Source organism: Dermochelys coriacea, chromosome 3 (genome assembly GCF_009764565.3).
Source record: "Dermochelys coriacea isolate rDerCor1 chromosome 3, rDerCor1.pri.v4, whole genome shotgun sequence".
Taxonomy (NCBI): domain Eukaryota; kingdom Metazoa; phylum Chordata; order Testudines; family Dermochelyidae; genus Dermochelys; species Dermochelys coriacea.
In genome coordinates, this window is record NC_050070.1 from 36,158,813 (window position 1) to 36,175,628 (window position 16,816).

Consider the following 16,816-nt stretch of genomic DNA (forward strand, 5'->3'; position numbering starts at 1 on the left):
ATGTAAACTGCACTATAAAGCAGGAGCAGCAGCAGACTAGTAACTAAGATTACACCTTTTTCTCCTTTAATTCTTATCATTACTTACAACTTTCTGAAGTGTTCACCTTTTAGACTCATATTTTTCTTTCATCCTTGGCCTCTTCTCAAAGGGGAATACTTTGAGTTGGAATAAAATATTATTCAACTGTTTTGGAGTCCAAGAGGGAGCACATTTGGGGGTGAGAAAATAGGATACTTCACATGTTTACAACACATTCTTGCAACTTCTTTTTGAGCAGTTGTTGTGATGGAAAGTTGAAATAGCATGGAAATAGCCCTCATTGAGAAGTGCTTTTGAGTACTCCACTGAAAATTGGTATTGATTTAACTGAATTGTGACCCACCAAAAATTGCACTCTGTGTATGCCAGTACATTTTTCTCACTCTACTTGTAAAGTGTGCAGCTAAACGGGGCCACTGTATGGGCACTTAAGTAATATAGATCAACAGAGCAAAATGTATAGAAAGTGTACAGTGAATGAGACAAGGTGAGCAGGGAATGTGGCAAACGTTCAGTAGAAGTCCTTGCCTCATTCACTGAGTTTTTTGTAAGGTAAGAGTTTCAGACTTTAAGGTTTACTGAGGGACTCTAATCTACAGACTGTGAAGGAGAGTAGTTCCTTTTGAGTGTACCTCATAAGGTTCTTGAAGATAGGTGTTCCAATGGTGTCTAGTCAAAGAGAATGTCAGCATGTTGTCTTGGTGTAAAAACAAACAGTAGAAGTAACTATAGCTGTATATTTACACATGGGCTACCACCAATGGGGAGGAAAAAATCCTTTAATGTAAATGTGGCCTAAGAAAAGCTTGGTGGCTGCTTGGAAAGAAATTAATATACTGTGTGACTGATGATTAAGTGGCTTAAAAGAAAGAACCTTAAAAGTCCAGTGCAGTAGCCTTGTATGTTTGCATTTTTTATATAAATATCAGTAATAACTCCTTTATTCATTTAAATGTCCCCTTTTTGTTTTGTACTTCCTTAAAAGTAAACAATAAAATATTGAAAGTTAAATTACATAGTTTTAGAAAGAAAAGATTTTTTGGTTTAAGTCAAATATATTTGGAATCATTATTTAACTGTGTAACATAATGAGTACTGTATGCGTATAAAGTTATAGAAAATGTTTTGATATTGTATCTGAAAAATAGTATGTGAGAAGGTAAAAAACATGTAAAAGCTATTTGCATGTCAGAACTGGGGAGAGTTAAGACTGTAGCAGAGATCTCCAAAGGGAATTCCATAGGGTGGCATCTTGCATAATGAAATATACATTTCTATTTGCATGAAGGTGCAGGTTCACATCTTTTCTAAGGGAACAAGACAAATCAAGGGCTAAAGTGATACTGTTCAATAGTAGTAAAAATGGAAAATTTAAAGTAATGAGAGACTTCCAAAGTAACATGGACATGAAATGCATGGATATATGGCCAATTCTGCAAGTACTGTACAGTTAGTGATCCCCTTGTTGTATATTCATTGAGAAGGTAGCTGTGGGAGCCTTGTTCATATGTAGGTGGAGCTATTTTATACTGAGTCTCCTGTAGATCCTGATTATTTGGTTTGAGGAGTTATGACCCACAACTTTACTCCATCTGTAATAGTGGATTGACGCTTTACAATCTATTTCAGGCCTTCCTGGTTCTTTCACCGAGAGAAAACGATCTGTTTTTTACTTTATATAAAAGGAAAATTAAACCCAGGTTTAGACTAGGCATACCTAAAATTACTTCCATGTGAGACCATGACGATTCCATTTTGGTTTCACACCTTTGAGAATGAATTGTTAGAGCTGTATATAAGTACATTAAAATGAGTGTAAGGGAAGATGAAAAGTGCTCTGAATTAAGTTATTCTGCACCAGTGAAATCAGCCAAACATCTAATTTCAGCATACTTTCAAAATTTAAAAATAGAACCGGTAAGGCTTGCAAGGAACATACAGTTCTTGAGAATAGACCATAGTATGAGAGCTTGATACTGGTCCATCAGTTTCCTTGAGCATTTCCAAATCCAGCTATGAATAAAGTCTTTTAAGATGATACGTTTGGGGATTTTGTGCATCTACTATGCAAGATAGTTGTATAGTCCCAAGAAGACTCCCCTTCTTTGATGCATACTGGATTCCATCCCCTAGCCACTCCCAAATGAAGTTAAGCTGATGTGCAATGTTATACCATTTTACACATGAAAATATGAGCCACCCTTCTGTTTTAGACCTTTTGGCATCTGTTAGGTGCATACAAAAGCATTTGCCTTACGAAGTGAAGAGTTGCCATCCTTTTAAATTCAGATACTTCCATCTCCTTAGCGTTGGGGAGAGCATTTTTAGTAAATATTAAATTTTAGGAAATACTGTCATTACAGTGAGGTTGATGCTTTTTTCCATTATAGAGCGGGGAAGAGGGCATAATCACAATAGGTCATTTTTAATCTTGATAAATCATGGATAGAAGTTTCTCATTTAGGTTTCTGTAAATTTGGACCAGAGACGGCTAAATAACTGAGCTATTTCCTCCTTTAAGTATATCTACCCAGCTGGCGGCAGCGAGCCCCCTAGCTCTAATCTGCAGACTTGGGCTTGTTGGGCTCCAGAGCCCGAGATCCAGCCTGAGCCATAACTTCAAAGCACTGTCTCCACAGCCATGTTTAGAGTCTCAGAGGGGACACTGTATACTGGGCTCCAAGGAATGGCATAGCAAAGTCTGCAAGATGTGGAAGTGTGATGTATCTTTATGCTTTCACCACCCAATGGAGTCTCCTGTGCCTACAATAGTGAGGCACATTTCTGGCTTGGTCTTGACAGCATTTATAGTTACTGTAGGTAGATAGAATCTTTGCCCAGTTACTGCACACACTTGAAATTTAAGTGGGTTTTCTTTATTGGTGGCTGCAGTAAAATTTTAAAAGCACCTAAGTTACTTAGGTGCTTTTGATAACTTTGCCCTGCTTCAAATTCTCTCTCCAGTCTTTTGGTGGCTTTCTTTGCTATTAGTAATTATTTTCCTTTACTCTTCCAAGCATCTGTGTGATGTGCTGGCTTTTGCATTGTCTTGGTGAAATCCAAAACTGATGAGAATAGCTTAAGTGAGGCTCCAACTGACAAGTTACACTATCTTCCTTAGACTGAACATTGCAGAAATACTTTGAGGTTAAAATTAAGATCCCAGATATATTTTCCAGAGCTTAAAATACTTTCTTTGCTGAGATGAATCGAATAAAATCATACAATAAAATCTCATGCTTCAGGGCGTAAGCTGATCATCTGCAGGGCTCTTGAAGGAATTTTTTCCTTTGCACAATTGGCCAGGTGTATTCTGGGTTTTTTGTTTGTATTGTTTTTGTTTTGTTTTTGTTTTTTTTTTTTTGCTATCTTCTAAAGCATCAGGGTATGGCTGTAGCTGGAAATAAGGCACGAAATGAGGGTGCATTGAGGTGGCAAGGAGAATTCTCTTTCTTAGATGCTTGGCTGATGAGTCTTGTTCACATGTTCAGAGTCTGGATTAACTTCAGAGGGTTAAAATTTGGATCACAATCTCTGCTGGACTCCTGTGTTCCACAGCCAGCATCTCCACTTTGGGTTTCATAGAACAGGAAATTATCAGAGTGCAGTTGTTCTCCACCATGTTTTTCAGTAAATAATAGATAGTGTAAAGCTGCATATGGGCACTGTCTCAGTTAAACAGCTCATTTATGGTAGACTCATTTCTGCTTATAGCCATTGCAGTCTGGAGATGACTGCAGGAAAATGTCTTTGTTTTTAGACTATTAGCTCTTCAGGCAGAGAGATAAGCCTTTCTGTGCGTATGTTTAGTGCCTAGCACACTTGAGTACTACTGTAACGCTGACAGGCCCTGGTTGTTGGCAGGCGTGATCGAACCTGGGACCACTGGCGCTCAGTGCATGAGCCTCTACAGCATAAGCTAAAAGCCAACTGCCCATTTAACTCTCTAAGTCAGGGTGGACAAACATTTTGGCCGGAGGGCCACATCGGATTCCAAAACTGTATGGAAGGCAGGGTAGGGAAGGCTGTCTCTCCCAAAACAGCCTGGCCCCTGCCCCCTATCCACCCCCTCCCACTTCCCACCCTCAGAACCCCCGACCTATCCAACCCCTCCCCCCGCTCCTTGTCTCCGACCGCCCCCTCCTGGAAACCCCTGCCCCTAACTGCCCCCCTGGGACTCCACTCCCTATCCAACCCTTCCTTATCCCCTGACTGCCCCCACCCCTGTCCACACCTTCCCCCCTTGACAGGCTCCCCGGGACTCCCACGCCTATCCAACCACCCCATGTCTCCTGACTGCCCCCTGAGACTCCCTGCCCCTTATCCAATCCCCTTGCTCCCTGCCCCCTTACCATGGGCTCAGAGAACCAGGACTGGCAGCCGCAACACCGTGCAGTCTAGAGCACCAGGGCAGGCCTGCGGCTCTTGCAGCCCAGCAGGAGCTTGCAGACCCGCTGCCTAGAGTGCTGGTGGCACAGCGAGCTAAGGCCGCGGGGGCCAGGGACATCGGGGAGGGGCTGGGGGCTAGCCTCCCCGGCCGGGAGCTCAAAGGCCAGGCAGGAAGGTCCCACGGCCCGTAGTTTGCCCACCTCTGCTCTAAATGGTCTCGGTGCCACTAGATGGGGCAGAACACCACACCCAGAAGGTGTGTGGGTTACACTACAAATATAAATAATAATAGTGGATCATCTAGCAGATTCAGACAAAGAAATGAAGTAATGTTAAAGAGGGTTTAAATTTGTTAAAGCAAAAAGTGGTGATGTGCTGGGTCTTCCTCACCTTTTGATGGGGGGCAGGAGGAGTTTATCATGATCTTTACCTTTAGACAAACTTAGTCATAGGTAGTGTGCCAGAAAAAAAACAAACCAAACCACCACCGCCACCAACAATATGAAAGTGAAGCTTCTACCAAAGACTATACCAAACTCACCACTCTCCCAAAAGAATCTAGCTGAAAATCACTTGCCATTTTCTCTACAAAGGCACCATGGATCTTAACCCTAGTTAAGATTCTGGAGAGTCTATGTGCCATGGCCTCTTCTGATCTGCTTACTTCTTTCGTGGTTCTCTGTGCATCTCTCGGTGGTAGTGGGACAAGTGCTTGTTTTTTTTTTAAACGATATGCTTTCTCATAGCTGATATGGAGTACACAAACATAGCATTCTCAAGAAATTATGTCTTCACAGAACTTACTGTAAATTTAGCTTAAGTGGGTAGTTCTTATTTGTATGGTGGAGGTGCTTAGTGTGTTAGGAGCAATGCTTTACCCTATGGTAAGGAAAAATAGCAATACAGTATAGAGTTGCTTTTTCTTTTTTGTTCAGTACCTACATTGAATTGAAGTGGGGAATTTGGCATAGTACTGGCTGAGTTTTAAATATTGATCAATCACTCAGCATGCACTACAATTAGTACAGGTCTGTTTGCATAGCAACAGACGAAAGGGGATTGTCCAACACCGTATGATTCCAAATCGCCTCTTTGACCAAATTCATGTACAAATTCCAGACTCTGTTCTTGTCACATCCTAGAGTATACATTTACCATATAACAAATTCTGAACTCTGCACAGTAAATTAAGCCTCCCCTTCAGCCCTCCTCCTTTGAAGTGATTGTCATCTTCTTCCATTGGTCTTTCTTACTTTCATCCAATTTTTATCTAGTTACTTTTCCTGTATATGACTGATAACTAAGATTTATTATTAATTATTTTGGATTAAATGCTTACCTTCTTTCTATCCCTGGGGAAGTAGTTTGTATGCCTTTATATATTTGCTTCAAACTGCTTTTTAATATGGACTTGTTTGGTTTCTGTATCCATGTTGCTGACATCTTAGTCCAAGATACTGATTTGTAGTTCAGTTGCTTCCGTTTCCTTTCCCTCAATTCTCAAAGTCAGCAGAACTGCGTCAGTTCATAGCTCCAGATTAAAACCAGTCATATGTACTCAGAAAGGGAAGTCCCTCATCTCTCAGTTCCTAATACAAAGCGACTCTTCAAAAGGAAATGGTGTTGTTGTTTTTTTTAAATTAACCATTACTTACCCATTGGATTTTCATAGAGACCATTTTAATAGAGATTCAATCTTCCCCAAACTGCCCCCCGCAACCCAATCCTCTACTATTAGTGGTCTCCTCACTATTGCCATCAATGGTAAGATTTTTGTGTGCAGCAGTATCTTGTACTGACCTGCTATTCCGGGGTGGGCAAACTTTGGCCCGTGGGCAGGATCTGGCCCACCAGCTGTTTTAATTCGGCCCTCGAGCTCCCGCTGGGAAGTGGGGTCTGGGGCCACTCCCAGAAACAGCAGTAAGGCTCTGCTCTGGCTCCTGCTTTGCACGCTGCCCCCTCCCCAAGCGCCATCCCTGCAGCTCCCATTGGCTGGGAACTGCAACCAATGGGAACTGCAGAGGCGGTGCCTGCAGACAGGGCAGTGTGCATTGCTGCCTGGCCGCAGCTCTGCATAGGCCATGGGGGGGGACATGGCTGCTGCTTCCAGGAGCTGCTTGAGGTAAGTGCCGCCGGGAGCCAGCACCCCTGGCCCCCTCCAGTGCTCCAACCCCAACCCTGATCCCTCTTCTGCCCTCCAAACCCCTCAATCCCAGCCCAGAGCACCCTCCTGCACCCCAAACCTCTCATCCCTAGTCCCACCCCAGAGCTCGCACCCCCAGCTGGAGCTTGCACCCCTTCCCGCACCTCAATTCCTTGCCCCAGCCCTGATCCCCATCCTGTCCTCCGAACCCCTCTGCCCCAGCCTTGAGCCCCCTCCCTTACCCTGAACTCCTAATTTCTGGCCCCACCCTGGAGCCTGCACCCCCCAACCAGAGCCTTCACCCCCTCCCACACCGCAATCCCAATTTTGTGATCATTCATGGCCTGTCATATCATTTCTATTCCCAGATGTGGCCTTTGGACCCAAAAGTTTGCCCACCCTTGTGCTATTCCCTTGTTGACCTTGGACCAGATTTTCTGTTGCATATTGATTTTCACCAGTGCAAAATGGTTGCAAATTATTGCCATTCTGATCTAGTAATGCTTACACCCACTTTGCACTGATGCAAATTGCTACACATGGTGCAGGAATGAAGATGGGCCCCGCAACATTCTTTTTCCCTATAGTACTGATACTGTTCTCATAGATACACCTATATTTTGCAACATCATTTTTTTTAAAGGCAAATTTAAACATAAAGGGGTTTCAAGAGATGTTGTTGCTTTTTAAAAAATAAATAAAAATAAATCCTGTATTTGTCTTTTTTGGAAACTCTGTTTTTACAGCTGAAATTAAAGAGAGGAATTTGAGTGCATATATGTTTAGAGGAGAACTGTCTTTGCTAAACAGTCTTTCACAGCAAAGGATGCGACTTAGTGCCATACATGCAAACTGGGGATAACCCAGCAAATCCACAAGAAGAAATTTTAAAATTGTGGCTAAATTATTACTGTTAAGGTGCAAACTATACACTTGAGAAGGGGTCATTTTCATTTCTAACATTAATTGAAAGGAACATATGGGGAATGGGGCTTGGAAATCTGTTTTCATTAGAACTGAATTTTGGCTTTAAAACACGGAAAAGTGGGTTAAATGTATGCTAATTATGAGTTCTGCAGTGAACTGATTGCTGACTTGAGGTCTGCACCTTTATCTGTGTGGTATGTTTTTTGAATTCAGCTTAATATAATATTTTAAATGTTTTAAACAGCAGATGTGCATTGCTTAAAGATTTGCGTAGATGTTGATGCATGTGTACAGTATGTCTCCTGTACAATGATCTGTTGACATTATCCTCTGTTGCTTAGCTTCCGACAGTAAAGTCATGACAGTGCGGCTGTTTGGGGATGAAAAGGAGGAGGGGGAGAAATGACTGTTTGGAGATGCCGAAGGAATTGGAATCAGCAGTCATGAATCCCCTGATGATTCATCAAGCAACACTCAAACCCTGGAGCTACTCTGTCACCTTGACAACACAGCCCATGGCAATATGGCCTGGTAGGATTCTGCATATTTTATATTCCCAGAAAAAGCCTAAAGCCCTGTGCTGTTTTTGTGTGCAGATTTATATTGTAGAAACTGGATTACAAACTTTAAAACTATTCTATCTTAAAAAAGGTACAAATTGATTTTTTGGTCCCAGATGTTTCATAGATTAAAAACATTGTAGTCCTTGCAAAAACACATGCTGTAAAAGCCTGTGTACTGTTTCGTTGTGCCTTCCTCCCTTTCATACAAGATGTTTGTTGCACACAAACAGGTGCTCTACTTAACATTTTAGTCTTTGTACAGAACATAATTTTGATATCACATTTTTATCTTGTTTTTCTGGCTGCATTTTGCTCTATTTGGTATAAATATAAGTAATTTATTATTTATTGGGGGGAGATTTGATTATGTTCTATGGTTCCTCTTTATTCTTTTCTGTCAACTAAAAATTTGTAATGAGGGCTGGATTCTTGCAGTGAGTTATCATAGAGAGAGTGAAATTTGCTCACCGTATATTCATGAGCACCTAGCTGTGTGGGTATCTATATAGCATGTTTCTGTGCAAGGAAACAGAATGTTGACACTCGGCCCATAGGTCATAACAGCATGGTTTGGCATCTTTTATGACATCTGGGCCATTTTCCACTCCTACACTAACAAGCAGAGTACTAATCGCAGGAGAACTCTCTGCACTGGCTAATATTTGTGTGTGAGCCAGAGCATGGAACGAAGCACCATGATCTCAGAGTGTACAGACCCCTTGCACTACCACCACCAAAGAACTTTGAAGATATCACCCAGAAAAGGGTGGAATGAGGAGGGAGAGATGACATGGGAATTGAGAGATATTACATCATATTTACATACATTGAATCTGGACAATGCAGCATAACGCACTTATGCAGTGTCAGATGTTGCTCTATGACTTTCTTGTGAGAGTCTATTGAAATTGCATCAAAGAAAATAGCACTTTGATTCAACCGTATTTCCTCAAATTCTCCCCTTCCTTTTAGACCTTTCTGTAAGACAGGGTTTAAAAAGTTGCTGTGCTGCACAGAGGAGAAAGGTAAAGATGGAGAATAGCCATCAGCAGATATCCCCTCCTGCTGGCTTCCTCTACTCCGTTAGAGGACCCAGAGTGGGTTAGTCTCACCTCTACCCTTCCCAAACCCCACTAACTCTCTGAATCTCTACCGCTGCTGTCTTGGGGAGTGTGTTCCTTCTGTTTGCAAAAAAGAAAAGGAGTACTTGTGGCACCTTAGAGACTAACAAATTTTTGAGCATAAGCTTTCGTGAGCTACAGCTCACTTCATCGGATGCATTCGGTGGAAAATACCGAAGTAGCATGGGCAAGAAAAGGACAGTGTGAAAACACATAGATTTTCAAAAGTGAAATGAGTAAAGAAGATAAAAAGAATGCAGAATTCGTTTTTTGAACAAACACACACACCATATAATACACCCACTGCAGTATGTATTTTCTTCTGAGCCAAGACCAAAAAAGAATGCCTAATGTGTGATGACAAAAATTCTAAGTTTTTCTTACCTGTCTCTGAGCTTCATGTGTCCTCTGCTCAAAGACTTTTGGAATATTTTTCTAGTCATATCCTGACAAAACTAACCATGACATCTGTGGACAAAGACATTTGGAGCTGCTCTTGCCATGCATATTATCAGTATTTGAATACCACCAACTGCTATTCATCTGCAGTTTACACAAATCTGTACTGCTGCTAAGCTTCAATGTATCTTGGAGTTAGCAAAATTCTTACTCTAGATATAGCAGATATTTGAATGAGCAGAGAGATGGATATGAACCCCACTTCAAAAAAACATTTAAGTATGTTTATTTTTAAACTTGTGAAGTCCTGTTAAGGGCTTTGGTAGCTTGGGGCATAAATAACCTAGGTCTTTTCCACCTATAACTTGTACAGTTTTATAATAAGTTTCCCCTTTTCTAGATGTACTACTTATGCAGGGGTGGGCAAACTGTGGCCTGGGGGCCGCATCCAGCCCTTCAGACATTTTAATCCAGCCCTTGAGCACCCGCTGGGGAGTGGGGTCAAGGGCTTGCCCTGCTCTGTGTGTGCCATGGCTCCCGGAAACAGCGGCATGTCCCCACTCCAGGGGGCTCCGCATGCTGCCCTTGCCACAAGCACTACCCCCGCAGCTTCCATTGTCCTGGAACCACGGCCAATGGGAGCTGCAGGGGCGCTGTCTGCAGACAGGGCAGTGCGCAGAGCTACCTGGCCAGAGCCTGCACCTCTGACCCCCTCCCACACCCCTGTCTCAGGCCTGATCCCCCTCCTGTCCTTCGAACCCCTCGGTCCCAACCCAGAGCACTCTCCTGCACCGCAAAACCCTCACCCCCAGTCCCATCCCAGAGCCCACATCCCCAGCCGGAGCCCTCGCCCCCCCGTTCCCAACCCTCTGCCCAGCCCAGAGGCCCCTCCCACATCCTGAATTCCTTATTTCTGGCCCCACCCCAGAGCCTGCACCCCCAGCCGGAGCCGTCACACCTTTCCGCATGCCAACCCCCTATTTTGTAAACATTTGTGGCCCACCATGTGGGGTGGAGTGGGGGGGGGGGAGAAATAACATGGGGAAATAGTTTTACTTTGTGTAATGACTCATCCATTCCCAGTCTCTATTCAAGCCTAAGTTAATTGTATCCAGTTTGCAAATTAATTCACATTCAGCAGTCTCTCATTGGAGTCTGTTTTTGAAGCTTTTTTGTTGAAGGATAGCCACTCTCAGGTCTGTAATCGAGTGACCAGAGAGATTGAAGTGTTCTCCGACTGGTTTTTGAATGTTATAATTCTTGATGTCTGATTTGTGTCCATTTATTCTTTTACGTAGAGACTGTCCAGTTTGGCCAATGTACATGGCAGAGGGGCATTGCTGGCACACGATGGCATATATCACATTGGTAGATGCGCAGCTGAACGAGCCTCTGATAGTGTGGCTGATGTGATTAGGCCCTATGATGGTGTCCCCTGAATAGATATGTGGACAGAGTTGGCATCGGGCTTTGTTGCAAGGATAGGTTCCTGAGTTAGTGGTTCTGTTGTGTGGTGTGTGGTTGCTGGTGAGTATTTGCTTCAGGTTGGGGGGCTGTCTGTAAGCAAGGACTGGCCTGTCTCCCAAGATCTGTGAGAGTGATGGGTCGTCCTTCAGGATAGGTTGTAGATCCTTGATGATGCGTTGGAGAGGTTTTAGTTGAGGGCTGAAGGTGATGGCTAGTGGCGTTCTGTTATTTTCTTTGTTGGGCCTGTCCTGTAGTAGGTGACTTCTGGGTACTCTTCTGGCTTTGTCAATCTGTTTCTTCACTTCAACAAGTGGGTATTGTAGTTGTAAGAATACTTGATAGAGATCTTGTAGGTGTTTGTCTCTGTCTGAGGGGTTGGAGCAAATGCGGTTATATCATAGAGCTTGGCTGTAGACAATGGATCATGTGGTATGATCTGGATGAAAGCTAGAGGCATGTAGATAGGAATAGCGGACAGTAGCTTTCCGATATAGGGTGGTGGTTCTCTGTGTGTGTATATAAATCTCCACACTGTATTTTCCACCAAATGCATCCGATGAAGTGAGCTGTAGCTCATGAAAGCTTAAGCTCAAATAAATTTGTTAATCTAAGGTGCCACAAGTACTCCTTTTCTTTTTGCGAATACAGACTAACATGGCTGCTACTCTGAAACCTGTCTTTTGAGCCTGTTAATTGTTTCATTGATTTCAGTGGGATAACTTGCAAGATTAAGGGTGTGACAAAGTTCCTGCTCTACCTTGGTGGGTCTTGCCCTTTTTGGCGGATTTGCTTGCCTTGGAGCTTCACGGCAGCCCTCAGCTTGGCCGTTTTTCTGAATTCACAGTCTAGGTCGACTCCTCCTGTGTCTGACCAGGAGTTGGGAGGATTTGGGGGAAACCCAGGCCCACCCTTTACTCCGGGTTCCAGCCCAGGACCCTGTGGAATGCAGCTGTCTAGAGTGCCTCCTGGAACAGCTGTGCGACAGCTACAACTGCCTGGGCTACTTCCCTATGACCTCCTCCCAACACCTTCTTTATTCTCACCATAGGACCTTCCTCCTGGTGTCTGATAATGCTTGTACACCTCAGTCCTCCAACAGTCTCTTGAATATTTAGCAGGAAAAGCTTTTAAAATTAGTATGTTCTGAATTCATGAAAGATGAGGCAGGAAAGAGAGGAAAAAGCAACTGTAAATGAATACTTTTCATGATCTGGAAAAGATGAGTAGTGAGGTGCTGTTCCTTGCACTAAGGGATGTCATATGGCTAAATCCATACTACTTTGTTAAAGGGCGTATAAATCACCCATTAAGGTAGTTTATCACCAAGCACCTTGTTGTATAACCAATAGTAAAAAGAGACTCCTAAGCAAGACTTAGGCTACGTCTATACTAGATACCTTACAGTGGCATAGCTGTACCGATGCAACTGTGCTGCTGTAAGGTCTCCCATGTAGCCACTCTATGCCTACAGGAAAGAGCTGTCCCTTGAGCATAATATAACCACCCCCAGTGAGCGGCTGGAGAGTGTCTTCTGCCAGCATAGCGCTGTCCACACTGACACTCCTGTGGGTGTAATTTTTGTTGGTCAGGGAGTGTTTTTTTTTAACACTTCTGACTGACAAAAGTTCTAGTGTCGATATAGCTTAAGTTACCAGGGTGTAGTGTTTGTAATGTTAGCTCTTTCTTTTTACGTGTTGCTTCTTTAACTATTATAATGTAACTTATCTTACGGAAAGGCTTGAGTAAATTTTCTTGAAATAGGCAATGAGTTTTGGATCCAACAACTTACTCTGATTCTTTCCCAAGAAAGAAATGTTTTAGAAAACTGATCAAAATACCTTGTTGGTTTTAAGTTAGTGAAGGAAGGTGAAACCCTGGGCTGAGGGAGGGAGGAGCGGAGAAGGAGCAGATGACAGTGAAAGAACAACAAAAAAACACTGGACTGAAGTAACTTGGCATGGACATTGTGGACAAATGCTCTCTCTTGATTTCAAAACTTCACCATTTGTAAGTTCTGCGTAGTATGCCTGTGATCTGTTAGCAAGGTGAGTTCTTTCTGGCTTATGTATCATAAGTAATAAATATTTAAGAATTAGAACACTGATAACAATTCCCAAGCATTCACGTGCTAGAATAGAATAGTTAACTCTGTAGTGCTAACAGATATGCAGTGGAATAAAAACTTAAGCTTTGTCAAAAAACTGAACAGAGATCACCCTAAGTCAGGGGCGGGCAAACTTTCAGGCCTGAGGGTTGCGTCGGGTTTCTGAAATTGTATGGAGGGCTGGTTAGGGAGGCTGTGTCTCCCCAAACAGCCAGGCATGGCCCGGCCGCTATCCAACCCCCCCGCTTCTCACCCTCTAACGGCCCCCCAGGACTCCTGCCCCATCCAACCCCACCGCAGCTCTTGGTCCCCTGACCACCCCTGGAACCACTGCCCCCCGCTGTCCCATTCAACCCCCCTTCTTCCTGACTTCCCCCCCCCCCCCTTGGGACCCCTGCTCCTGTCCCCTGACTGCCCCCCCCCCACCCCATCCAACCCCTCCTCTCCTTCCTGACTACCCCCCCCCCGGACCCCTGTCCCCATTCAACCCCTGTTCCCTGCCCTTTGACTTCCCTGACCCCTATCCACGCCCCTGACTACCCCCCAAACTCCCCTGCCCTCTATCCAACCTCCCTGCCCCCTTATCGCGCTGGTTGGAGCACTGGTGGCTGGCAGCATGGCTGCACCAGGACAGTCAGTTGTGCCGCGCAGCACAGAGCACCGAGTCAGGCCGGGTTCTGTAGCCCCACTGCCCAGAGCATTGTGCTGCATGGTGGAGTGGCTGCAGGGGAGAGAGGACAGCCTCCCAGCCATGAGCTCAGGGGCCGGTCAGGACGGTCCCTGGGGCCAGATGTGGCCCACGGGCCGTAGTTTGCCCACCTCTGTTCTAAGTATATGGAGAGAGCAGACCTGCTGTGTGAGAAGATAGATAGGATATTTATCACTCTGTATAATCCATTGTAATTTTCTCCTGAGCATGCATTTGGTTAGCAATCTGAAAAATGTGAAGTAAACTGTAAGAATATAGATAGTACTATAAATTTAACCACTGTATCGGTACCAAAAGCCTTTTGTCAAGTAGGGGAGAAAATTACTATTTCTTTATGGAGTGAAAGAAGCTTTTCTAGCAAAAGAATTATCTAATTTTGCTCTTATAAAGGCACTGAGACATTAAATAGAAAATAAATGCTTTCTTCCCTAACCAAATCTGTCTTTGGTGTGTTTTAATTAAAAATTAATCTCTCTCTTTAAAAGGCCTATCTTCACATTGCTTATGATTTGAGAAATCCCTTTTTAAATGTGGAAAAACAGAAAATCATACTCATTTTACTACTTTCATCGGAGTTGCTCCTTCTGCTTGCACTTTAAGTTGGTAGGCAAGTCAGCAAACCATTAGTGACAGACTTAATGGAAATGAGGTATCCACAATATTTATTTTTTTCCCTACTATCCATTCCTTTGGGGCAGCCATGTGTCTGCCAAATTGGTGATGGCAGGATTAACCCCATGCGTGAGTAAACAGTGGCAGGGCTAGTTCTTTTCTGCATGACTACCTTGTGTTTCTCTCTGCGACTTCCCACATCCTTCTAATTAGGAGGGATCAGAGCCACCAAAACTTTAATTCATACACAGAAATTTGATTGAAAAAGACAAGCATTTGATGCCTTCCTAGAATATACCAACCAGTGAAGCTCATGGGGAAATGGGATTTAAATCAATTGCAACAAATTATGCTAATAACTAGAACTGGGGACAGCACAAATGCAGGTGTTTGGCGCAGGAAAAACCATTTGTCAATGAAGGAGGTTGCTCTTAATGACTGAAAATTAAACCAGCATTTTATTCAAAGAGATTTTTTTATTAATCTTCACGTAACTTTACAGTGTGGTCTTTAATATAATAGAGGCATTTATGAGCTTCACAGGAAATAGATGTTCTTTAGTGAGAAGGTCATATGATGTACTGATTGAAATCCATAGTTACTGTGCTTCCAACTTTCGCAAGTTGTGATCTTTCCACATCTCTTAAGTTTAAGCGGTGTTATCCTTAACTTATGGGTAGGAGTCAGACAAAGAGCATGCAGATGCTTCATGTGGTATTGATTCAGTAACTGGACCCCTTTCTTTTGACTTGATTCTTAACTTTAGAGCCAAATTCTCCCCTCCTTCCTTTTCCCCTCTCTCTGGTCTTCATTGTCTCCTTTCTGTTCTTGGCATTGTGTTTTCTTTTATGTTATGTAGCCCCTTCATTCATTTGGACTCTAAAATGGAGTTTAAGAGGCAATCAGGAAAATTTTCACTTTGGTGATCTGAAAACCTGATAATTCTTTTAAAAGATCTAAAATCAAGCAGTTTCCTCCTACTTCTCTGCAAAGTTTAAGACCAAAATGCTGCATTAAGGGCCATCTTTTTCATGATCTATCAAAGTTTAGGGTATGGGACCAGTGAATTATACCACACCCAATTTAAAAGGTAGGGGAATTTAAGTCCGCACAATATAATTGCCCAAAGTAGAATGTGGCCAGAATGCTAAGGTTGTTGTTTCTATTATTTCAAGTAGTTCCGTGAAAAATTAAAGGACCAAAGCTCATCTAGATATCAGTTTGATCACATCTTAAAAATAAATAAAGAAAAATAAAAGCACCCACCGTCTCACAGCACAATACCCCCGGACAGTTTAATCTGCAATTGGCAGAACATTGCTTTTTATTGATTTACTAATACCTCTTTTATACGAATTGGATTTTCCTTTGAGGTTTCTTAGCCGAGAACTGTCTAGGCTCATCCTTTCTTAGCTGGTATGGTCACAGAAACTCTCAGTGCTAGATGGTTTGACTGCAGTAAACACGGATTTCTACTAGTTTAATAAACAAGTCTTTTCCACTCGTAGTTAAGTGTAACAGCTTCATAATATTACTATATGGAATGTATTATGGCCCCAGTTCTGGAAAAAAAATCCATTCACGACCGCATTTGATCATATGCTTCACTTTAAGCATGTGCTTAAATCCCATTGAAATCTATGGGACACAATCACATGCTGACCATTAAGCATGGGCTTAAGTGCAATACTACATAGAGATGGACTTAAGTGCTTTCTGGTGTTTATTGATCCCATAATGTAAGTTTTTTTTTCTCTTTTTTTTTTTTTTTAATGACATGCACTAACAAAATGAATAAACAAAAACGTGGTCAGGAAATGCAAAAAACAAGTTTTTCATAATTGTAACACTTTGCATTGTATGCAGGCAATATTTTCAAGCACTAGTTATGAATATATTTAGCTAGAAATATATTCATTAGATGCATAGACTTTAAGGTCAGAAGAGACCATCATGATCTAGTCTGAATTCCTGCATGTTGCAGGCCACAGAACCTCACCCACCCACTCCTGTAATAGACCCATAACCTCTGGCTGAGTTACTGAAGTCCTCAAATCATGGTTTAAAGACTTCCAAGTTATAGAGAATTCACCATTTACACTAGGTTAAACCTGCAAGTGACCCATGCACCCATGCTGCAGAGGAAGGCAAAAAACTGCCATGGTCTCTGCCAATCTGACCCACTGGAAAAATCCTTCCCGACCCCAAATATCGCAGTCAGTTAGAACCTGAGCATGGAGGCAAGATTAACAAGGCAGATTACCTGGGAAAGAATTCTCTGTAGTAACTTAGAGCCCTCCTCATCTGGTGTCCCATTTCTGGCTGTTACAGATATTTGCT

At 42.9% G+C, this 16,816-nt stretch overlaps 1 protein-coding gene across 1 annotated transcript in view; it reads left to right on the forward strand.

Moving 5' to 3' along the window:
* Positions 1 to 16,816, forward strand: part of EIPR1 (EARP complex and GARP complex interacting protein 1) — a 180,668-nt gene that overhangs the window by 72,356 nt on the left and 91,496 nt on the right. The window contains 3 exon segments of the mRNA XM_038394569.2: positions 7,843 to 7,867; positions 7,902 to 7,936; positions 7,939 to 8,032. Of these exon segments, the coding sequence (XP_038250497.1) occupies positions 7,843 to 7,867; positions 7,902 to 7,936; positions 7,939 to 8,032 (154 nt within the window).